The 24,216-nt window shown below is 38.5% G+C and overlaps 1 protein-coding gene across 8 annotated transcripts in view; it reads right to left on the bottom strand.

Moving 5' to 3' along the window:
• Positions 1-24,216, bottom strand: part of UTRN (utrophin) — a 359,524-nt gene that overhangs the window by 36,083 nt on the left and 299,225 nt on the right. For all 8 annotated transcript variants that reach the window (XM_069010451.1, XM_069010452.1, XM_069010449.1 and 5 more), the window contains 5 exons: positions 23,965-24,039; positions 17,842-18,043; positions 10,928-11,013; positions 3,965-4,122; positions 1,423-1,589 (listed from right to left, as the gene is read on the bottom strand). In XM_069010451.1, the coding sequence (XP_068866552.1) occupies positions 1,423-1,589; positions 3,965-4,122; positions 10,928-11,013; positions 17,842-18,043; positions 23,965-24,039 (688 nt within the window). The remainder of the gene's footprint in view (positions 1-1,422; positions 1,590-3,964; positions 4,123-10,927; positions 11,014-17,841; positions 18,044-23,964; positions 24,040-24,216) is intronic.

Consider the following 24,216-nt stretch of genomic DNA (forward strand, 5'->3'; position numbering starts at 1 on the left):
AACAGTTTTCAGTACCCATCTACACTTTTCCCCTGTTGAGTTTTATGTTTTGTTTTGCAAGAGAATATGTGTCTATAAATGTAAAGGTTCACTTTAAAAGATGCTGATCCAACTTGTTTATAATCTTTTCTCAGAGCCTGTGCATTAAATGGCCACATTTACCTTCTGCTGGGATGCAAGATGTTTTGTTGTTGCAGATCTCTAACTTCATAGTAGAAGTTACTTAGAATGACCCATTCTAAATAAGTCTTTGTCTTTTTTCTATCTCTCTGCCCTCCTACACATAGACAACTATAACACAGCTGAGCTAGAGCTTTCTTACCCTATGCTTCCTCAAACAATAATAAAGGGAACACTTAAGAGAATTTCATCTCCTCTTAAGACAGGCAACAAAGTTTGATCAGATTTATTACTTTTGCAAATACTGAAATACCTATATTTATAATAAAAAAAAATAAAAAGAGGGTTGCTAGCTCAATCCTGTAAGATCGACTAAAGCCAGCATTCCTACAACTAGGCAAGATGAATCTGACCTCAGGATTCATACTATTATCCTTTAAAATAATAGAAACATGGAGAACAGAAAGCACAGTGAATGAAAATTACTCCTCTGCCTAGATATCTAAAGAAAAATCTTAGAAGCCCTTACATGATAGACTGCTTTATATTTTTCCTAGATAATACATTAGACTCCATGGCCACAGTAGAGGAAAAAGCCAGTTATGCTTACAGCTCTAGCTGTACTACTGTAGATTTTGGGGGTGGGGGTTGCTTTATACACAGGAGCAATCAATGCACAAATGCATGTTAGTCGTAACTACTTACTGAAGGGTACCAACTACAGTTTAGGAGATTAACATGGAGAATATTCCCCATGTAATCTTTTCTTTTAGAATTCACATCTTTCTTTGAAAAGACAAAAGTTAGATTATGTTCAGGGACATAGGGACTTTGCAAGTCTCATCACAGCAACATACCAGTGTTTGGTTTAAGCAGGGGAAGACTGATGTTGAAGGGTGTTTTATACTGCCTGGCATAAGTTAGTTTCCCAAGCCTTATGCAGGAGAGCAGACAGACAGTCCACATTTCTTCTTACTGATCACCTCCTTTTGATTTTATGCTTACAGAACACATGGGCTGCATTTCTACTTCATCTGCTGTCTCTTGGATCCACCAATCCAGAGACACCTGATGACAGCCTACCCTGTACCTCTATCACCCACAAGACCACTGGGTGTCTAACAGCAGCACTGCATGAGCCAGAACTGCACTGGCTCAGGCCACACTGTGGCCTCACCACACAGATCCCATGTTAAAGAAGGAAAACAGTGGAAAAACAGACAGCAGGAACTTCACTTGTTAGAAGACTTAAAAATGTGGATATTTTCAGAGAAACATTGCACCTAACACCTCTCCTCTTACCTAAATCCAACAATTGGACACTCCTTACAGATGTTGCACTTGGCCTGATGTTTTGCTGTTTCTGCAGCTGCCACACGGTGTAGAACTGGTAACCACACCATAGACTGTGGTTCTAAGCGCATCCAGTCTATAAATTGCTTTACAGTTATTTCTGGCTTATTGTGGTTCTGTGGAGAGAAAAAAACCCACATCAAAATTAAAAAAAACCAAAACAACAGACACCCACAAGTAGATTTTCCTTAGAATTCTATGGAAAAAAAAACTCCAACAGCCTGCATGAATTCTTTCCCTGACAGGTTTTGAATTCTTTCCCTGACAGGTTAATCCAAAACCACTTACAGGATACAAGAATAACCTCATTTAAAATGAAAAAAAAAGAAAACAAGTCAGTAACACTTCAGAAGGCTAAACAGCTGTGATAGAGTAGACAGATAGTAACAAAGATGGAGGACATAGTAAAGAAGTAACAGAGTGCATAGTAAAGCCATCTTTCAACTGAAAGGACTTGAAAAATAAGTATGAGCATGAAAGGGAAGCACATTCTGCAGTTCAGACATACTGAAGACATGGTTGTCTTCTGAGTTAAGACTGATGACAAAATGCTAAAAGTCAGTAGTGCTTGCAGGTGTGTACTGATTGCCCCAAGACTTGTCATTTTTTTATTGTGTTCTAAGCCCACAGTGCTTTTTCTAGTTAGCATGTTAAGCATAACACACACACACAACAAACAAATAAACAGGCAAATAAAGAACAAGAAAGGAATCTGCCATTTATAGGCAATCACTTCAAGAATATAGCAGAGCTAATATATTAACATGATTGTTTTAAGAAGCAAACAAACACACTTCCATATCCTCTTTAAGCTGTAACCACCACAGGAGCCTAGCTGTAAAGGTATTATATTCATCAACTTTGTCAGCAATAACAACAAAGGTCATATTTCTGACCTCAATAGAGGCAATAAAATAAAGCTTAAAATGAAAGTTATTCTTAAATGGTAACACATAATGGAAAGCAATGCTAGGTGTCTTAACCTACTCATGGTCCAAGTTCATTTCTGGCAGTAAGAGGGAGAAGCATGAAAAAAAAAAGAAGAGTGTTTCTTCCTCACTAACAAAATACTTGTTTTCACTGGACTAAGATAACTGACATGCAGCTGCACATTTTCTCTATGCTCTCCTAATGACCAAGGACTGAACTTGAACTATTCACGTGAGATGAGGGATGCAGCCTCATTATAAATATAATTGTAATAACACATCAAGTATTTAAACACTAACTTGCTGGTACCCCCTACCCATAATTGAACAGCATGGGAGATGGGGCAGATCCTTGAGGGCCATAAAGATCATTCCTCTGTCACACAGAAAGTCTAAATGAATGATTTATTTCAGTATGACTCAAACCACTCAAGGCCAGTGACAGATATGTCAAGCACCATCCCTTACTGTCTGAAGCAGCAATGTTAAAACATCGGGGGAAGCTTTACATGGTTAATCAGTCAAACCAACTTCCATAAGTATCTACCAAATTATTTATGACCTGGACAAACACTCTTCCAATTCTAACTGCCTGAATCCAGAAATGAATCTAATGTTTCAAAGCACTGGACGAAAATGTAGAAATCTCTATGAAAGAATGGCAAAAGAAAATACTCTCAAAGTTCACTAAAATCTTTAAAGTTCAACTCAATGAAATCAGAAATATTCAAGTTAGTAATTTTGTATAAGCCATGGTGTATTTTTAATCCAAATACAACTTCTGACAATGCTCAAATCAGCTGCTTTCACAAAAATAATGCACTGAAGCAGTATAGCTATCACTAGCTAACAGTTGGAGCCTTAGGCATCCTTGAAAAAGTCAGAGCTAATTGTGTTCCATTACAACATCCTGGTTTTAATTCTCATCTTCTTTAAACAGACAGCCACTCCTTGCAGCCTCATTAACCCCCTGCATGTAGTGTGGAGCTGCACAGCAGGCTGCAAGAGTTTTATTCCATGTTCTGATCTGTTGCATAAAGGCTCGCAATATAAAAATGACTACGCTTGAAGTTTCATGCAACTGCAAGGTCTTTTGTCAGTAACGTAATGCTAAATAATTTCCTGGTGCACAAGGTCAAAAATTACTACCAACATAATTTGCTTGTTCTGTTGAGATCATGTCTTGTTCCAGCATGGAAAAGCACGTTGTTCTCACAGTATCAGGTTGCTTTGAACAATGCAAAGCAGGATAATTGGCTGCTACAAAATTTTTTAACAGCTTTTAGAGCAGCAAACACTGTCAGAATCATGAAGATTTATAAATTCTTTTGGCTAAACATAATTTGTTTGATCCTATCCTAAACTGTAAACCATCTTTTACATCAGCATTTTCACATTAATTTCCCATACTTAGTTGCAGGAGCGTATTGATTTCTGTTCAAAACTCAGTGGATGTTTTTATATTCCTCTCTTCTTTTTACATCATCATGTAAAAGTGAATCTGTAGACTTCAGAGAGGGTTTGGTTTTGTTTTGTTCTTCACATGAAGGTCTTTATCTTACCTGTTGGAAGCAGCTGCGCACACTGGGTTCAATGTTGCTGCCACCGAAGGCTGCCACTTCCCCAAGCTGCCGTGGGATCTGGATAGCATCGTGAAGCAGAAGGCCCAGCTGCCTCTGGTCACACATTTCTGTAGGGCCTGCCACTTCCTTGAAGAGATCTGAAACACCAACAAAAGACACCATCTCATTCCATTTCCATGTACACCTCCTTTCCTTCAGTAATGCTGCAGCTCAAGCTTTTACTTTCTGTATTATTGTTATGGTTACAAATGGCCACTGTCCTATTTACAAGGGTTTACCTTCATCTAATCTTGATTCATAACCATACAAATGAGAAAAATAAGGCCAAATAAATGAAACTTTATGGCTTTTTATGGCACATAGTGGACAGGAAGGTGATTTGAGGCAGCACAGCATCACCAGCAAAAAGTCATGCCTGACAAACCTAGTGACCCTTCTATGACAGAGTGACTACATTAGTGGACAAGGCAATGGCTATGGACGTCATCTCTCTAGACTTCTGTACGGCTTTTGACACAGTACCCCACAGCATCCTTCTCTCTAAATTCAAGAGAAATAGATTTGATGGGTGGACTGTTAGATGGGTTGGATGGCCACATCCAGAGGGTAGTGGTCAACAGCTCAGAGTCCCAATGGACATTAGTGGCAAGTGATGTCCCCCAAGGGTCCATATTGGGACCAGTGTTATTTAATATCTTCATTAATTACACAGAAGAAGGGATCGAGTGCCCCCGCAGCAGGTCTGTAAGTGACAGTAAGCCAAGTGCTGCAGCTGACACACCTGGAGAACGGGATACCACCCACACCTGGACAAGCTTGAGAAGTGGGCCCCTGGGAACCTTGTGGGGTTCAACAAGTTCAAGTGCAAGGTGCTGCACCTGGGTTAGGGTAACCTCCATATCAATTCAGGCTGGGGGATGAAGGGACTGAGAGCAGCCCTGTGGAGAAGGACCTGGGGGTGCTGGTAGATTAAAAGCTGGACATGTGCTGACAAGGTGCACTTGCAGCCCAGAAAGTCAACTGTATCCTGGGCTGCATCAGAAGCAGCATGGCCAGCAGATTGAGGGAGGTGATTCTGCACACTCTGCTCTTGTGAGACTCTACCTACCTGGAGTATTGACTCCAGCTCTGGGGTCCCCAGCACAGAAAAGACAAGGAGCTGTTAGAGCAGACTCAGAGGAAGGCCAAAAAACTCAACATAGGAGAGATGTTCCATTCCTCTGAAGAAAGGCTAAGAGAGTTGGGGTTGTTCAGCCTGAAGTCTACAGAGAGACCTTACTGCGGCTTTTCAATACTCAAAGAGGACGTGTAGTAATGGTTTTAAAATAAAAGAAGGCTAGTTTAGACAAGATATTAAGAAAGAAATTTTTTACAATTAGGGTAGCAAGACACTAGAACAAGTTTCCCAGAGAGGTGGTAGATGTTCTACCCCTGGAAACATTCAAGGCCAGATTGGACAGGGCCCTGAGCAACCGGATCCAGCTGATAATGACCCTGCTCATTGCAAGGGGGGTTGGTCTAGATGATCTTTTAAAGCCCGGAACCAAACTACTCTACAATTGCATGAAGAATGAAATAATATTTCAGAAATCCACATCTTATGCTAAAAAACTATGTCATGCTTCAGGTGGTTGGGGACAGAAGCACGATTACTCTGAACTGAGACTGGAAGTTACCACAAGTCACAACTGGCCATGTGAGATAGCTTAAAACGAGAGCAGCAGCCAGAAGGACAATTTGACCTTAACAATAATCACATTTTCTTCCTGGATAACCATGTCTGCTTCCATGTACTTTTCCTTCACTGATTCCATTTTCCTTAGGTAGGTGTCAAGCCCTGCAGTATAAATGGATGAACCAGGATGACTGTAACGACAGAAAAAATTGTTGCTGAAAGGGATAGAGAAAATTTTTCCAGATACAGGCACTGGGAAGGAAGATACTGCTTGTACCTACACTCACAGTAAAGCACTGAGTTAAGAGGCCTGTCAGCAGTAGAGTTACTATTTCTCAAGTGCTTTCTTAGCATGTTTCTTTGATTGGACAATTTTAATTGTTAAAATGCTCAGCTAAAAATTTTAATGTTTCTGCCAATAATTTTGATTTATGAACTCTGTAGCTGTGTACATTATCATTTAATTGAAAGATTAATCTTTCCTGAAAACATCTTAAATGCTGAGTTTATCCAAGAAATATTTTAAAATTCTGTGATAGGTTACAGAAGAAATGGAATCAAATTCTTCTGTTCATTCCAGCTGGTTTCTAAAATCTGTTTTTGCACTCAATGGCTGGCTTGGATTAAAGCTCTAAATAATCTTTAAAGAAAAAGAATTCATTTAAATTATGACCCTACTTTTTCATGTTTCCCATCAGAAGAACCATTAATAAATTAGAAATAAATGAAATTTGAAAATTCAGTCTGACTACACTTCTGATTGAGAAAAACACAACCTTTGCTCAGAAACACTCAAGAGTAACTCTTACTGCATGGTGTAAATTGTTTTGCCCTGTATTTGGAGCAAGTGTCAAGCTTTGTCAGTGTGCTTCAGACAGTCTGGGCACACTTTTTTTTCCTCTCTGGAAGTAGAGGAAAGGATCTTCAAAAGATAAAAATCAAGATGATTTAACTAATTCTTACATTTTATTGTATTTTTCTCACCCCTTTCTTGCCTAGCCAAACAGCAGCTACAGCATCTTGGCCACTTAGTGTTGAGAAAAAAAAATGCACAGACAACAGCAGTGATAGAATTAATACTGCAGAGCTTCAGGCTCCTCTTGGCAATCCCAGATCCTGGCTATCTTCTTCAGCTGAGGATGGGACAGTTTTTCAGTTTCTAAGAGTCAGTTTGAAAAAACAGATAGTTTAAAAAAAAAAAAAGGAAAAAAGAAAACCTAGTCTTATTCTTTCTGTTTGCATCAGTCTGCAGCGGAAACAGGCCATAAGAGAAGAACAATTCACAAACTGCTGGAGCTGGGAGGCAGATGAAGTAACTTCCTAAACCCTAAAACTTCAGTTGGGTGTGGAGTTGGTAAATAGAGGAAAATGATGTGGCTGAAGAGGGAGTAGGCCCAGTAGCTAGGAGAAAAGTAGCAAACACCCTTGAAGAGCTCAAACTCCTCCAATTTATTTGTTTCTTAACACTGGCAGCTGTGCCACAACCAAAGACTGTCCAGGTGTAAGGGAGTCCACGGATGGTATCCTCTTTTCCAAACACCTCAATGCCTTCAATGCGACACACAGCAGGAGAGCTCCTAAACTGAAGGCATGGAAAGTTGAGAATACTCATGCTATCTGGCCTACCTACTTCCAATAACCCATGAGCTATTCCCTGGCAAGGGAGGCACGGCAAGAGCCACTCTCAAGCGGCAGATGGAGGAGAGCCTGGTTTAGCTCTGACAGGGAGCGCCCAGACACCCTATTCACCACAGTGGGAAAGGGGACTCTCTACATCACCCACCAGCAAGCTCAAAAGCCCAAACTCTTTCAGATGGAGTCTGTTAACATGTACATACACACTAAAGGAGTTTCAACAAAAAATGCGTTGATATAAAAGTTAAACTGTATAATGGACTCTACCAAAGAAGAATGACTAAGGAAGCACAGAAAATATTATTCAGACTTGAGTCATATGAAAAAAACAGAAACCAGGAAAAGAGAAATCAGTCAAATAAATTCAGCTTCACACTAGTATTTTGAGGATTACAACCAGTGGGACTCAAACTGCAACTTAGCTGGACAACCTGAAAAAAATGAACTTAATGACTGATAAAGAAAGGGATACTTGAAAATATTGAAACATTTATTAAATTCCTATCAAAATGATAATTAGTTAGTAAAAAGATGTCCACAACACACATTTTATGTTGCATTGTCACAAACAGAATGCACATTCTAAATTCTTCTTTTTTTTTTTCTTAGTTCCAAATGGTTTGAAAATGTGCAACATAAACATAACAGTAAAAAAAAAAAACCCCACCACATTCCAAGGACATTGTACATCACTTGAAAACTGAACTGAAGATGAGATTTATCAAGTAGCCCTTCTTACTCATCTCGAATCATACAGATTTTATACATTAAATGACATGACCCAAAAGCTAGACACTGTAAAAAACTCCATATGGGTCTTTTTCTGTTTCTACTGCCAGATTCGGCTTTGGGTGTTAGAAATGAGTGCAGGTAAGAGTGAAGGGCACACAAATGCATTCCTACGTAGTTCACAAGTGACCCTCCTGGTCAGAAGAGAAAGCAGAGAATAACATGGTTACAGCCAGACTTGGATATTGGCCTCAACAACAGAAAAGAAGCCTGAGACTCCTCGCCCTAAAGCATAGATGTAAGCAGCTCGCAGTTCCTGAATTACTTTTGCAGATCCATTTTTATTCTCAGGAGCATCCAGGCATGTGCTTAAAGTTAAGCATGTCTTAAACATTTTCAAGAATAGGCATTCTTTAATTGAGGCTTCAATGTTTCCTCTAAAGCCATTGGGACTTTTAATTAAAGATCCATTTTCATGTCAACCCTGAAGTCTAGAATCTTAAAAAGAAGCTTAAGTAAATTAAAAAAAAAAAACAAAACCCAGAGAAATTTCTCTAAAACATTTGTTAAATTCACATTTTTTAATTAACATTTGTTAATTTCTCCAAAACATTTGTTAAAAATGTGTCAAGTGAAAAGATCCTACCTATACTGGAAATGAACATACAGTCTCTAGGAAGGCTGAACACTTGAGCAGCAAAAGATCCATTCAAGAGTTTTACAAAAGAATGAAAGGCTCATCCAAAAGTTTTTAAAACAAGAAACTTGCTTATTTTACCACCAGCTACCCTAAGAAGAGTATGCCTCTCCAAAGCTACAGCATTTAAGGCCCAGTCTGTGCTCTGCTAAGGGCTCTAACCACAACCATCTGATGACTGTCACTCTTAGAGGAGCCTGTGATTGCCAACGCCTCAGAAATGCTTAGAAGAAACAGCCAAAAGGAGAAGCAAATGCCAGGAGCTGGTCCGAGAAAGGGAAAAATCAGAAGGCAGGTAATTGGTATTAAGTACCCATGTTTGGGAATCCTGCTTTTTCTTCCAAGTGACTGACTTTCTTGAAAATACTTCGGAATTACAATTTTCACTCAAGGACTGAAAACTCAGTAGATATGACAAAATTTCTCTCAACAAGAGGTGATTAGTAGGGTATGACAAAAATCAGAACAAGTAAAAGAGCTCATATCAAAGATGAGTCTGTGACAGCTCATCCCAGAGGACCCCAAAATGCTGACTTCAAAGCCACCGCGAGCCAAGAACAGTACCTGACACACACTTCCTTCTTTAGCAAAATTTCTTTTGAAGAGATTTTTGTGACAATTTTAAGGTTCATAAGGACAATAAAGCTAACAGATATCAAAGCCTGGTACACTGATCAGAACAGGAGTTACAACAACAAAAAGGATGCATTAACTGACTTAATTCTCTGCTTTGAGAACACAAGCAACTACTTTAATTTCAGATGTATTTCAGGTTGAAGTTATGATCACTTGGTACAAAAGTTTTCTGAGACTTATTCTCTACTAATTTTTTTAGGACTTCTCACAGCATCCTTCAGAGTAAAAGTCCATCTTACTGATATAAACGATGTAAAATCTGTAGCCACCACCATCAGCTGCCATTTTAATCTTACTACTAAACACAAAGCAACAACATAAATACAATGTTGACCAAGTAATTTCCTTATTCTGCTTCAGTGCCTGTATTTGGCAACTGTATACTAATGTATTACCAATAGCAATTTAATGTGAGTATTCTCAGGTTTTGGAGTTTTTTTTTAAAACCATCTTTTCCTAGGGTTATCAGTTTATCATTCACAGCCTAACTGCTACACTTCATGAAAGTTTTTTATTTCACACAGAACAGCAGATTACCTTCTGAACTGTCATTATGGAACAAAGGTATGTCTGTCAAGCTCTTTTTTAGTTATGGAATACTTCACGTATATACCAAACGACAGAAGGAAACTAAAAAACCCAAAGTCTCAGTGTGTCATTCAGATGTCAAAATATGTATGCATAAAACACCTCTACTTTTGTTCAACGTTAATAACTGAGTTTACAAGATTGCCTAAAAATGCTCCTAAGGAAAGCAGAAATTTTTGCAGAGCTCCAAAAGTACATGAAGCAAATTCAGTCTCTCTATATTTTTTTCCTGTGTTTCCAAAATAAGTTAAGGAACTACTGTAAAGAACAGCAAATTTAAGATTATGTGCATAATATGTAAATGTTCACCATCTAGAAGGCTCTAATACAGTGCTTCATCTTTTTTTCTGTATTTGTCAGGGGGTTTTTGCCACAAAGTTACTCAATCCTCTTCTGCTCTTGCATTTATTTTTGTGAAATATCTTTATATTACTCAGTATTTCTCAAGCTTCTGAGATTACTAAAATCAACATAATTTAAAATTTCATTGTGCAATTCTGGCAGAAAGCACATATACGGGAAAACCATTTTCAGAGTTTAGATAGACTTTGTCATAGACCACTAAATACAATTGCAGAATTTTGATATATTTCCTTGCTTTATCAACCATATCAATCAATGCAACCAGCACTAACTTGCTTGATTTTTCCCTAAACAAAACATATACACATACAAGAGAGAACAGAATCAAATATAATACTTCTCTATCTTCCACACAGATATATTCTCCTTTTCTTTTGGGGACTGCAGTACTGTGACTTCTGATGATTCAGAACTGACAGCAATACTTTCCAGTCGAGATATAAATTCTTCTTTAACCATTGTCACTGGTGATAATGAAAGCATTTCTGTTTTACTTATTCAAAACAAAACTGCTTTGCAACAGGAATGAGAAATGTTTTACTACAAATTTTGCTAGGTGCTTTGTCATTGTACATGACTTAATTATATAGAGTATTTTGTAAAAGAAATTCTTCCTTACATCTGTACTTCTCTTCCAGAAGGCCCTTAGAAAGAGACATCAAGCCAATTTTCAGGGACTGCACTCGAATTTTTCCAGTTCGGCCACTGAAATTATAAAGATAAGACAATTCAGTACAGTTTCATTTTATTTCATTTCAACTCAAGTCTATTAAAAAATACAAAGAGAGTTGTATTTCAAATATATTTCAGCTCTCAAAAAAAAATAATTAATGCTACAAATTACATTGTGAATTCTTCCCTTACAAAAGCTCAGCTTCCCTTCCAAGTGGTTTACATGTCAAAACAGCTTGTATTACTACAAAAGAACAGACATTTAGCTCTGTAAAGTTCCCAAAGTCATTTCTTAATGTGATATAGACAGAAAAAAAATACATGAGCACACAGCAGGAAGGCCTATTACTCAGTGTGAAACACAAGGACTGCAAAATAAAACCAAGTTTTCATATCACAGTAATTAATTCTGATGGTTTTTTTTCCCTTTCTTTTTTCTCATTTGTTTTGTTCTGGTTTTTTAGTTTTTCATTTTATGTTTAAAATGTTCTGACATACACGTAATATTGGGACATAAACAGGCAATCCCATGCACTAATTCAATGATGTGGAGCTGTTACTCTTTTCAAGCAATGTGACTTCAGGCTCATCTTGTCTAGCATGAAAAAAAGTATTTCCAAACCTAAAAAACAACTTGAGAAGAGGTAAGTGGTACCAAAGCAAGTAACGTTAAGCCTGAAAGAGAAATGCTGTTCAAAAAGATACTAAAACAATAAACCCAGCTTACATGGAAAAGAACAACTTTAAAGTTCAAAAGATCAATGCAGAAACATATCTTGAAAAATTCTCCTTTCAAAAATGAAAAAACATGATACAATTTGTCTTTCAATGAGACGTGGCATAAAAAAAAATCATCAGAATAGTTAAACTGTATGTACTACACACATAAGGTTAGCTGGGTCTTTCAACAACAAGTAAGATAACACTAAATTTGATACCCCCTCAAACCTTACTTTGGTCCTTTCTGTCACACAGAAGTTATATATACTTTAATTACTTCTGGAGTGGTTATTACATCTCTCTTTCTATCCTATCCATTCAGCATATGGTCTGCTATCTGATTTACTTCACAAATGTTGTGCTGAATACAAAATTATTAATTTACTCCTGGGTTCTTGATAAATTAGCTAAGCAACTTACAAATATTAATGCATTTTTCTTCACAACATCATCTCATCTAGTGACACTAGACAGCAGTATCTTCATTCCATAAGATGGAATAGAGGTGCAGAGAAATTATTGCCAAATTAATCAAAAACATCTATTACTTTTACTGCCTAGCTGGAAAATCAGGGCACAATTTTCCAGAATGTTATAAAAGTGCCACCTTTTTATATATTCAAGCTTAGCTTCAAATTACCTCTTTCAATCACAGACACTACATCATTCTGGCATACCTTGCCATCTAAATAGCTCATTTTACACCCTGATAAAGTTATTTCCCTATCCTTTCCTGTAGGGCTGTTTGTGTTTTAAATTTACATTCATCAGAAAAAAAAGTTAACATTCATTTGGGTTTGATTTAACTCAGGACTGACCACATCATTTGTTTATTAAAGACAGAAAGTGAGACTTTGCAGCTAAAAGATATGGGCACTTCTCTCAAGGCTTCAAGCTTCTCCTGATTTCAGGGGATTTCTGTAGGGTCTGTGAAAAACTTCCTTCACACAAAAAGCATTTTCTCAATAAATTACATAAATAATTACAAAGCCTGCAATATTACATTTTTTGAAAGAGCAACATATTTACCCCTAGTCTCTTTCTTGGAGACAGATAAATATGTAATGACCTATATATAGTAAAAAAACCCAACACACCAAAACCAAATGCCACACACACTCCCTCTCTCCCTCCCAAACCTATAGACTTTGTAGTCCTGACATTTCCAAGTCAATGGTTTAAGTTTTCCCAGCCTAGTGAGTCACAAAACCACCTAGATTAGGAGGGGCTTCCAGAGACCAATGCCCCTGCTCAGTTAGGTAGAGCAGGTTTTCCTGGATCACATCCCATCACTTCAGTATCATCAAGGATGGAGACTGAACAGCTTCTCTGAGTAACCTGTGACACTGTTTGATCACTCTTACATCAAAAAAATCTTTTTCTCATATGTCAAAATTTTCAGGTTGTGCCTGCTGCTTCTTGTCCTGTCACTGCACACCACTGAGGAGAGCCTGGCTCCATCTTCTCTTCTGTTCCCATTGGGTATTTATGCACATTGATAAGATCCCCCTGAAACTTCTCCAGGTTGAAAAGCTCAGCCTCTACGGATACACCCAAGTCCTTAAACTGCCTTCATGGTACTTCACAGGACTCATGCCAGTTTGTCCATGTCTCTTTTATCCTGGGGAGCCCATAACTGGAAACAGCACTCCAGATGTGTCTCACGAATGCTGAGCAGAAGTGCAGGACCACCTCCCTCGACCTGCTGGGAGACTATAAGGCTGCTTTGCCACAAGCCTGTCTTGCAAGGTGCCTCTGAATGGCAGTACAACCACCTAATTGCCTGATGTGGATGAACATCTAAGAATCAAGGCCTTACAGTAGCAAGGTTCAAGAAACTTTTTAATGCCCGAATTCTTAAAAATTTATGGGTCATATATGCCACAAATGTCAGCCCACTATTCAGACTCATAGCAACACAAGCATCCTTGTCATTACAGAATCAACTGATACTGGTTTTTAGCCACTTTAAGCAGCTCAGATATTTTTTGCTCTGATCCTGATGAAGGGGAGACTGAATCTATTCCTTTCTCTAAGTAACTTCCTAACACAGAATGAGGATCCATAACTTCTTTGATAGGCAAACCCAGTCTATACCATAGCCAAAACAGAGGCGTGTGAAACCTGTAAATTATAAACATACTAAGGATATAATTAATATGAAATTGCTGAATGTAAGTGTAAAAAATTACTGGTTACCAGCAATGGTATGCAAATATTCTGTAGCATTATGATGGCATAGACAGACCTAATAAATATAATCATTTTATCTAAGTATGTGAATGCCAAAGAGACAACCAGTGACGGGCACAGCTGCATACAGGAGTTAGCCAGATTAAAAAAAAGTTGTCAAACAGGCAACAAGATTAAATACAGGAGACTGCAAACAAGAATACACAATAAAGAATATTAGAAAACAAAATTATGATATGAAGTCTAGAGGAACCCTATGTCCCTGGGGGAAGAGGGACAATAGCATAAAAACATCAGGTACCAACAAGGAAAACTAGAGAATGAAGATGAGCCCAGTGCAGTTCAGCCTCCTCTTGTCACAGAGCTCTCAAGCCTAGAGAACACTGACACTGCAGCTAAGGACTACCAGGACTGCAGCTACCAATTACCTGCATAGCCCAGCAACACGAGGCAGCCTGGTAGATCAATGAAGGTCAGCACAGACACCTCCCCTTGATCACCCACAGACAAGTCAGACAAAGGAGCTCATTCTCCTGCCTTAAACAGGGCCACAGCCTTCTTACGGCTATCACAGCCTGCTAAGCTGCTCCCACTGAGTGCTCAATGAATCCAAGCAGCCATCATAAACACAGGGGATACAACTGGAGTGCATGCAGAAAAATTCCATCAGCTACTGTCAAAACCAAGGCATAAAGTTAAAGCTGACTGAGCAGGTGTCTCATCCTCATTCCTCAGAAGTTCAGATTTTACTGAAACGAACACACTGGTGAGGCTGGGGATATTAACTCAGCCTGGTGTTAGAAGCTGCCAGGTGTATGAGTGCAGTGATAAATAACAAAGTTGTGATTTTTCAGGGGAAGACTGGGCCACAGAGAATGATCATGAAAGACAGTTTTGACCACACAGAAAATGTCAGCATAAATACCACAGATACCCTCCTTAGACTAATGTACCAAAGAAATTCAATTTAAAAGAAGGCATTATCAAAAGCATCATAACACAAGGAAAAAAACCTTAAGAAAATTTAAAAGTTGAAATACAGGAAGTCAGACAAACATTGCAAAATGTTTAAACAGTGTACATAAAAGTTTCTTTATGGGTAATTCTAATTGAAATGAGTCATCACCCTGAATCAGTACATATAGAAACAACTCATTTCAAGGGGTGTTAAGCTATTCCATTAGTACTGAAAGCTATCAGTCCTTTTTATATAAATGATGTCTGGAGATTTCAGCAAATTTGACAGTATATAGTTCAAAAGAAAAACCACCAGCTGTTGCTTTTGGATGCTTTAAACACTGGCCTAGCCAAATGATTTTACAGAGCAAAAAAATTCCTTCATAGTTCTCCTAGTAAGTATTAAGATATTTCTCTTTAATTTCATTAAAGGAAAAAAAAAAAAACAACCAACTCTGGACTAGCCAAAACAAAGAACTTTAAGTTTGGAAATGTTTACAAGGGCAGATGTTGCTGTCTGGAAGAACCTTTGAGTCCTTGACATAGTAAAAGTCACTGAGTAATTTTAGTGTTTCTCTCCTCTGCTCAGAATGAATCATTCCTGATGTGCCAGAAAATACCAGAACATAAAAGACCTTTTCTAAAAAATAAATTGATTCTTTTTAAGGGCCAAAGATATCTGCAGGTTGTCTGGAGAGCTATTCAGTTTGCCATTAATCTGTGAATCTGTAATTAAATCTCAGGTGCAGCATGTGACTAACAGATGGTTTTGTAGGTAGTTTAACAACTCGACACATTGTATATGTGTAACACCAATGCAATATATACAGTGGAAATGCCAAGACACAAATCAGCTCTTTTGCAACGCCCAATTTAGAAAACAAAACCAAAAATTCCAGCTTAAAATTGGCACCTGGTCTTTTTAGCATTTCTTTTTCTTCCTGGAGTGAATTTGAAAGGGGAACAAGGAAACAACTGTAAAAGGTCATTTTCTCTCAGTAAACCTTCATCCTTGATTTTTCAAAGTTTGAATAAAGACTCAAGTATTTAAGGGGCTTGAAGAATTATCTACACTATGTTTTAACGTAATACTCAAGGGGAAATGGGAGAAACCAGAAACATTATTGAAAAAAAGGGTTGCTGCTTACTAAGTGCATTTTAAATATGAACAGATTAAACAACTGACTTCTAACTGAAGTTAGGAAGCAAAGGTAAGCCGAAGAAAATATAACAGATTTGTGTTCAGTCTGAAAGTAAACAAAATCCAACCAATAACTACAAAAAATTCTCTGACATTATTACGTGTCTTATTCTAAACTGCCAATAACATTTAAGTCAAGCAACTCACCTAATGTACTGCTCTGTTTGCAAGTGATGTGTTTATTCACTCACAATACAGAACTTTACAAAATAAAAATAATTGCAGGAAGAAGTCCTAGTTAATATTTGATGGATCCTCTAATTTTTCATCAGTAATGAGGAGAAGTCCAACTAACAAGAATGTCACAATATTTAACAGCAATGTTTGAATGCCAGTAGCCAGCACATAAATGATAAATGGTTCTATGTACTCTGTTCCCTCCTTCCCTCTCCCCTAAAACCAAAATAAAGTAATATATCCATGAAGTATAGGAGAACTGGTATGTAATCCTCTGAGGGGAAAAAGTAAAAAGCTATGAACTCTTAGAATTTGGGACTGAGTGAACATACTGAAGATAATGCATACATCTACAAGTAAAAGCTCCCTTTTGCAAAGCCAGGTATAAGAATTTTTATCACTATTCAAGAAATACTTTTGCTCTTTTCAACTTCAAATGGAGAGAAAGAAATAAATTTTGTAACCACCCTCGTGGAGCTCAGAAATTCTGATTTGTAATTCTGTTTATAGCTCTGAACTATAGCACATATTCAATCAGAGACACTGAAGTGACCACAACCTGTACTGCACTGCTGAGACTTTAGTCAGCTCCAGAAGAGTCCTGAAATGCCTTTGCTGAAGCAATGTAAGGAGACACATTATAGGGCACGGAGGAGCTGATAGAAACCAAGTCTTTCTCCAGTTTTCACTACACAATGGAGATAAGAATAGTGAATGCCACTAAGAAAAATAAGCAACAAACTCATGACTATAAAGCACAACTTATTTAAAGCAGATTGGTTGCAGGTCATGCAGGCTGACATAGGGCAGAGCAGAGAGGGCAGAGTTCAATTTCCAGTAGAAGAAAGAAGGGGCAAGGGGCTCAGAAAGAACTGGCCAAAACCACAAGGGGGTGCTGGAGTGGACATTCTCATGTTTTTTGGGACTTCGTTCTCTCTGGAAACCGCAAATGTGTATTTATATAAACCCACAAGTTCTTACTGGAAGCATTCCAAAACACTCTTGAGGCAAACTCAATGCCCTTGGGAAACAGCCTTGCTGCCAGAACAGGGGCAGGTGGACCACATAACACCAGCCCTCAGAACCGATCCATGGCAGAAGCTGTACATGCTGGAATTGAGCCAGAACTAGGACACTGCTGACCCTCCAGAATCAGACAGGCTTTAGTGCTGAGATCAGAACAATCTCCATCTGATAGAGGACTCGGTGCAGGGAGCTCATCCAGGATTATGCATGCAAGTAACTAAGTGTAAAATACATGAAACAACTGTCCCCACCTATGGCAGAAATAGAATCTGATATGAATGGCAATCAGTCTGGAAAACTTGGAACATTCACTGTAGGAACACAACTAAAGCAGTGTTCTAGCTCTCTACTCACATACATGTTTCTTGAAATCCTTTCAATGTTTCTTTGGTAGTAGTGCAAAAGCAGTGTAACCTTAGTTCAGTGCTGAGCAGGACAGCATAAGAAACATCTCATTGCATGCAACTGCACTTTCACTATGGACTCAAAAACATCAAAAGATAACCTTTTAATAAAGAAGCTTTTTAAGGCATTATAATTTATCATTCCTGGGGGTACACACAGTGACAAAAAAACATTTTTCTTACCTATCATACACATTGAGTAGCCAGTTAAGACACATGTCTACACAGAGAGGAACATTCACCATCTCTTTGTGTTTCTCTTCAAGTCCACTGTAGATGGTAGTGAGACAGCTGATCACATCCTGGACACCAATCAGCTGATCATTTTGACTCAACTTGTGCTGTTTGAAAACTTCGCTTGTTGTGTTCAGGTCCAACAGGTCCACTAATAATAGGTTTAAAAAAAAAATAGTAAGTTAAAGAAAAAAAGAAATAAATTAAAAAAAAAAAAAAAAAGGTGTGAATGTAGATGCGTGAGCATAGCACTGACAATAATTGCTCATGTGCAAATTGTGGCAAACACTGCAAACAACTGGCCCAGAGGCTTTCCTTTAGTAACATTATAGTGACAAAACATTCTCTGTGACAAGTCAACAGCATTTTGGTACTGTATATTAAAAAAAAAACTAGAATAAGAACATAATGACCCTGATCTGAACAGCATTAAAATAGCTGCTGAAGTAGTCTGTATAATTAGAGGATCCTAACTTTGGATGCACACATGGACAATTCACTAGGCTTACAGGATTCTTCGCATTTACCATAAAGCAAAATCCACTTTTGAGCAAATTCTTAGGTAAGAACTCTTTCTTAAAGGTCGTAAGAAGGTACTGAGGCCTGATTAACTGAACAGTTGCTAAATTAGGGCTTAAAAGAAAGCAGGGAGAGGGACACAGGAACACTATTCACTGTAGTTTTCCATAACACTAAATGCTATTTATTTATTTAAAAATATTTTTATCTCCTTTATTACAGAATTCTTTATATAAGCAGTTGGTGATGCAATGGATATCTTACCCAGGAAAAGGGTTTTGCTCTCAAAACCATTCAAATATGACTCTGAAAATCTGGGGTTTGCATGGTGAAAATAAAAGGCCATCAATGAGCTCTTCTAATTCCTTTTGCAAAAGGAAGCAGAAAAGAGGAAACATACATGGTATAGTCCTCAGTGACTTTTTTTTACAGAAGCAAGGACTTTAAGTAAAAAAAAATAGTAGCAAAGTATTAGTATGCTCGCTACAATATACATAACATGCAGTTGAATTATATTACAAGCTCATAGTGAGCTGTTTGTGAAGAGTGAGTAACACACTTGCACTATAAATGTCATCTCTCAAACAAAAAAATAAAATTAACATGTTCATCTCTGACATGCTGTGAACTGCTCTTCACCAATCATCAGAATGAATCATAGAATCAGAAAATTATTTTTGTTGGAAGGGACCTTAAAGATCATCTAGTTCCAACCCTGCTGCCATGGGCAGAGACACCTCCCACTAGATCGGGTTGCTTGAAGTCCCATCCAACCTGGCTTTGAACAGTGACAGGGAGAGAGCATCCACAACTTCTTTGGGCAACCTGTGCCAGTGTTTCACCACCCTCACAGTACAGTATTTCTTTCTAATATCTAATCTAAATGTCTCCTCTTTTAGTTTAGAAGTGTACCCCCTTGTCCTATCACAATCTGTCTTTTTTTAAAAGTTCCTCTCCCTATTTTTTATAAGCCTCCTTTAGGTACTGAAAGGTTGCTATAAGGTCTCCCTGGAGCCTTCTCTTCTCCAGGATGAACAACCTCAGCTCTCTCAGCCTTTTCTTATGGGAGAGGTGCTCCAGCCCCCAGTCATCTTCATTGCTTGCCTGTTGACCTGCTCCAACAGGTCCACATCTTTCCTGTGCTGAGGACCCCAGATCTGCATGCACAGATCTCACAAGAGCAGAGGAGGAGAATAAAAATGTTAAATAAGGACTCCAGATTTGCAGCCTGTGAAAATTGTGTAATTCTATCTGGGCTGGAAAACAAGTACAGCAGAAAAAGAAGCAGGAGCAAGATAACATTAACCACTATGAGCAATTCTGTCAAGAACTCAATGATCATCTACCAAAAGAAGGTTACATTCCCAATCCCTTTTCCCTCATCTACCCTTCTTCACATGTTTGTAAAGTGAGAAACAGTACTTCACAGCCCTTGCCTTTCATCTCCTGCACTAAAATTGGTACATTCTGCTCCGACTTCACAGCATCAAATTGGCAGAGGTTTACATTTGTTTGTTTTTCATTTTCTTTTTTGTTTGTTTGGGGATATTTTAAGTCCTTCTCTTGGGCTTGCAAACAAATGCCAGCCATCTATTTATCAAAGAGGCAGACTGGTAATTGCAGCAAAACACCTTGCCACTAGTTTGACCTGAGGTAGCAAAAATGTTTGGCAATACACTCACTGCAGCATAATCTTCTACAGCAGCTGGAAAGGATGTGATACACTGGAAAAGGCTCACAGGCATATTTAGAAACAACATGAACCCACAAACAGTTCACAGTGTAACCCTGACTACTTTTTTGAGCTGTGGAGGGTGTGGGGTGAAGCCAAGTGAGTCTAACCTGCTATCCGATCACATAAATACTGAACTCAGATGGCCACTTTTCACACTTTCCATAATTGATTTCAACAACCTTTATGACAAAGAAAACACCACAAAAATTAGTGCAACCAGTTTTCTGGTTTTGTTTTGGAGTTAGCTTTTGGTTTAGGTTTGGGTTGTGGGAGTTTTTTGCTTGTTTGTTCATTCGGGGGGTTTTTGTATTTTCTGGTTATTTTGCAACCTGTTTCTGCAAGGTATTTAATGGCTGACTAAAAGCAGGTAATTAGCTTCATAAAAAAGACTGACAGCACACAAAACCTGCCCCTTCTAAAGCCTGTGAAAATTCAGAAAGCTTTGGAATGCCAGGAAGTTGTAGTCTTTGGGTTTGGCTTAACATAACCATCCTTGCACTGAAAACAGCAATTCAACAGACACTAAGCATGCTAACTTCATGTCTTGATCTTATGGCATTAAGATTTCTCATTCACATTTCTGCCTACGCATTCCAGAAGGACCTGGGAGAGGTACTTCCAGTATTTTTGTACTAAAAACCACAACAACTCTGATGCTATACTAATGCAAATTAAGCTAAACTTACACTTTCAGATGGCACTATCCATGGAGAACAACCAGAGGAAATTACTTCCATTCCTGCTTACTTCAGCACTCACCTGCTGAATAAGACAGGCAGTTATGCTGTTATGCCATTCCTGGTACGATGCCTACACAGCTTTCAGTGCATTTTTGCAGTACCATTCTGCATCTGCTTAAATATGCTGAATGACCAATCCTGCTTTTAACCAACCAATGGGCACAAGGGCCATTTCTTCCCTTTCTGCAGCAAGGAGACTTTCCCAAAGAAAAACTATAAATAGAATCCATATCATGAGTGTGTGACTCAGAAGCAAGTAACTACATGCAGCTGCAAATGGCAAATTTGAGGCTGCTGTAACCCCATGGAAAATAGTCAGGCATTTCTGTAGAGTTTTTGTATTAAAAAGACCTTGCAAATGATAGCAGTTCCTGCAAAGAGACTGCACTGAGGGAAGTGCTCACAGCTCTCACTTTTAGTCCCTCGTCTGAATGTTCCATTTTTTCCCCCTTGTATGGTTGATATTCCTATTAAGATTCTTAAATTTTAAATCCCCTAGAGGAACTCAGCAACAGAATTCTGAGTATACATGGTGATTCTGTTCCCTTCTTGCCTTTCAGTACTACACTTCAGTATCTGGGGCATTATAATTTCTTGAAAATGAGCTAAAGTATGCTGCACAAGAATAAAATATAGTCAGGACCTGGTGCTGCACAGTTGCCCAGTACAATCTGCAACACAGAACACTCTCTCTGGCCCCATTCTTCTGCTACAGTGGAAAGTGCTTTCACTACATCTGCCCCACATAATCCGAGACAGAGAGGCTAAGAATTTGTTATTTCCAACTTGCAATCTTTCTTATATTCCTGCAAAATACATACATGTATATGAAAATGTATGTCTCTGCAGGAATCTACATGTCAAAAAACAAAACAAGAAGAAATGCAACTCTACCTTCTCATTTTGAAAGGAGAATGAGGAAAGTGTGAGTAACTTCCCCAAAGCCAAGGATTTTTGATGCTTACCAAGAAGAGATAAGACATCAGCAAAGTCTTCTAAAGTACAGCTTTCAAATGAACTTTCTAAAGTGAAATTGGCCCTGAATCTGCTTGTAAAGCACTCACACTGCATTATCAGTCCCCACTGCAAAGCCAAAATCTATCAGGTACAAGTGGAACTGTGCATCCAGCTCCAGCTGTGCTCTTGGGAGTTCCCACCAAACATGCCTTTGACATTATATACACACCATGGCTGTGACAGCAATTTACATTTGACATTTTACAGTGACCTCCATTTTTGATGATTTGTTTTGATGTTTTCTTTGCCTTAGCACATAAGCCTTTCTGAAGCATTCGGCAACCAAACACCTTTAAAATGCATCTGCAGTTACAATTACAGGAAGTACAATGGAAGACTAAAGTAACTCAGACCAAAGAATGAATGGCAGTAGCACAGAAGATGACTCTTTCCCTGCCTTGATTCTTTACCAAGCACACATGTATAATAAAGACAAAGATTTTTTTGGCTGTTGCCCCTTCCCACGAAGCCCAAAGATGGAATAAACAAACAGTTTCACTGATAACGAGGCAGATTGGACTTGTAGAGATGTTTTACTCCTAGCTCTTTCAAACTGAAGTATTCTCTTTACTTCTTACTATTTCCTTCTGTCCTCACTTCCACCTCCCTCCCCTGAAACTGGAGACAGTAGGATGGCATTTCTGAAATCTGTGAATGAGGAGAGCTAACCATAGCAGTTATTAGAGAAATTGATATATTTTGCAGTAAAAGCAAAAGCTGAAAGTATGTACCTCTTCAAAGCTTATTAGAAGTAACAAAAGTGAAGCTTGATGTACACAGGTCACTAGAAAAGCTGTATGTCTGTCAGAAATAGGCAGCATGACTAGCATCTGCCACATGCAGTCTGTTTTTTCCCACTCTTCCCTGAGGAGCAGCTCACACAAGGAGAATTTTACTTTGCTTTCTGATCTCTTGCTTTGCTTTTTGTTTTTAGGTACATGTTGATGAATACTTTATACGCAGCACACTGACAAGGGAAAAGCTCGTAATAGTCTTTAGTCTTCATCTGCTGGGAGATGAGGGTGTAGCCCTTGGTGGGACCACATCATAAGAAGAAGTGGCAAGAGGTACTGTGCCTGTACTGCACAGATACAGTCCAGCTTCTGGAGTAGCTAGCTACCATCTCAGGCAAAGCTTCATTTAGTTTGATGCATATCTGAAGTCCAGCTAAGTTCAGACTGCTGTCTTCTAGGCTGGAAAGAAAACTAACCACCTGGAGGGTGGGAAGGGATCCCTCTTTGTGCAGCTCCTTTCATGCTTGCACCCCTAGGAGGGCTTTGCACTTCTTGTGTTCCTACTCAGCCTGCAGTACTGTGCACTCCTCAGGGCTGAAAAGTCCTTCCATGTCGAGGACTCCTAATTTGTAACAAGAAAATTTGGTAATATCATACATCTTTATACCCTCTGTTGCCAAGACCTTTCAAAAGGTCTAAAATCTGTGACCTTCACACTCATTCACATCCCACATCTCCTTCCAAAATTGCCCAGTTTCCTTCTGCTTTTTCTACTTCACTCTATTTTCTTTCTGTTAGATGTATGTTCTTACGTATTTCATTTTCCATTCATAGTCCTAATAGTTTTTAAAATTCAGCTTGCTTTGCACAGGACAGAACTGCAGTGTGGTACTTGCTGTGTGACTTGAAGTCCCAAGTCCAGAGGCCAGGACAAGATCTTGTGATCTATCACTTCTGAGGCTGCTAAATTTTGAATGAACATGGTAATCATGCAACTTGCTGCTGAACTAAGTCATAATTGTAATATAATAGGAAGTGCTTTTTAAATACCTACCAATATAAATAATACCTGCAGAACAGAAAATTGGAGATACAAACAATTCTTGGTGGGCATACCATTTCAACTTACCTGCTGCACCTCTCTTTTTTATTAATTTATTTTATTTATTTGCAATAATGACACCTACTGTTAGCAATTCTTCTTGCCATTTTGTTGGTTGACAGTGTGTCAAGGATGACTCTGGTCCACTGTTAATGTTAGACTGAAGCTGACCCTCCCTTCCCCAAATACTGTAGAGAAACAATTTGCCTCAAAGGCCCAACTCACAGCACAGTGCTTTCTGCAGTCTCCGGATTTTGATGGCTGTGCGGTAGGCAGAGAAGCGCACGTTGTTCAAGTCGGCTGAAACAGCAGAACAGAAACATGAGCAGCCCTAAAAATAAACCCCATAACCTTCTTTTATGTATAAATCTTCATATTTTGGAAAAAGTCCGATATCCCTTCTCTGCAATGAATTAATAGAATGTATCAGAACAAATTAAAACACCTGACAAGTTGGGACCTCAGTCCAATCCACCT

The sequence above is a fragment of the Aphelocoma coerulescens genome, chromosome 3 (assembly GCF_041296385.1).
Source record: "Aphelocoma coerulescens isolate FSJ_1873_10779 chromosome 3, UR_Acoe_1.0, whole genome shotgun sequence".
NCBI lineage: Eukaryota > Metazoa > Chordata > Aves > Passeriformes > Corvidae > Aphelocoma > Aphelocoma coerulescens.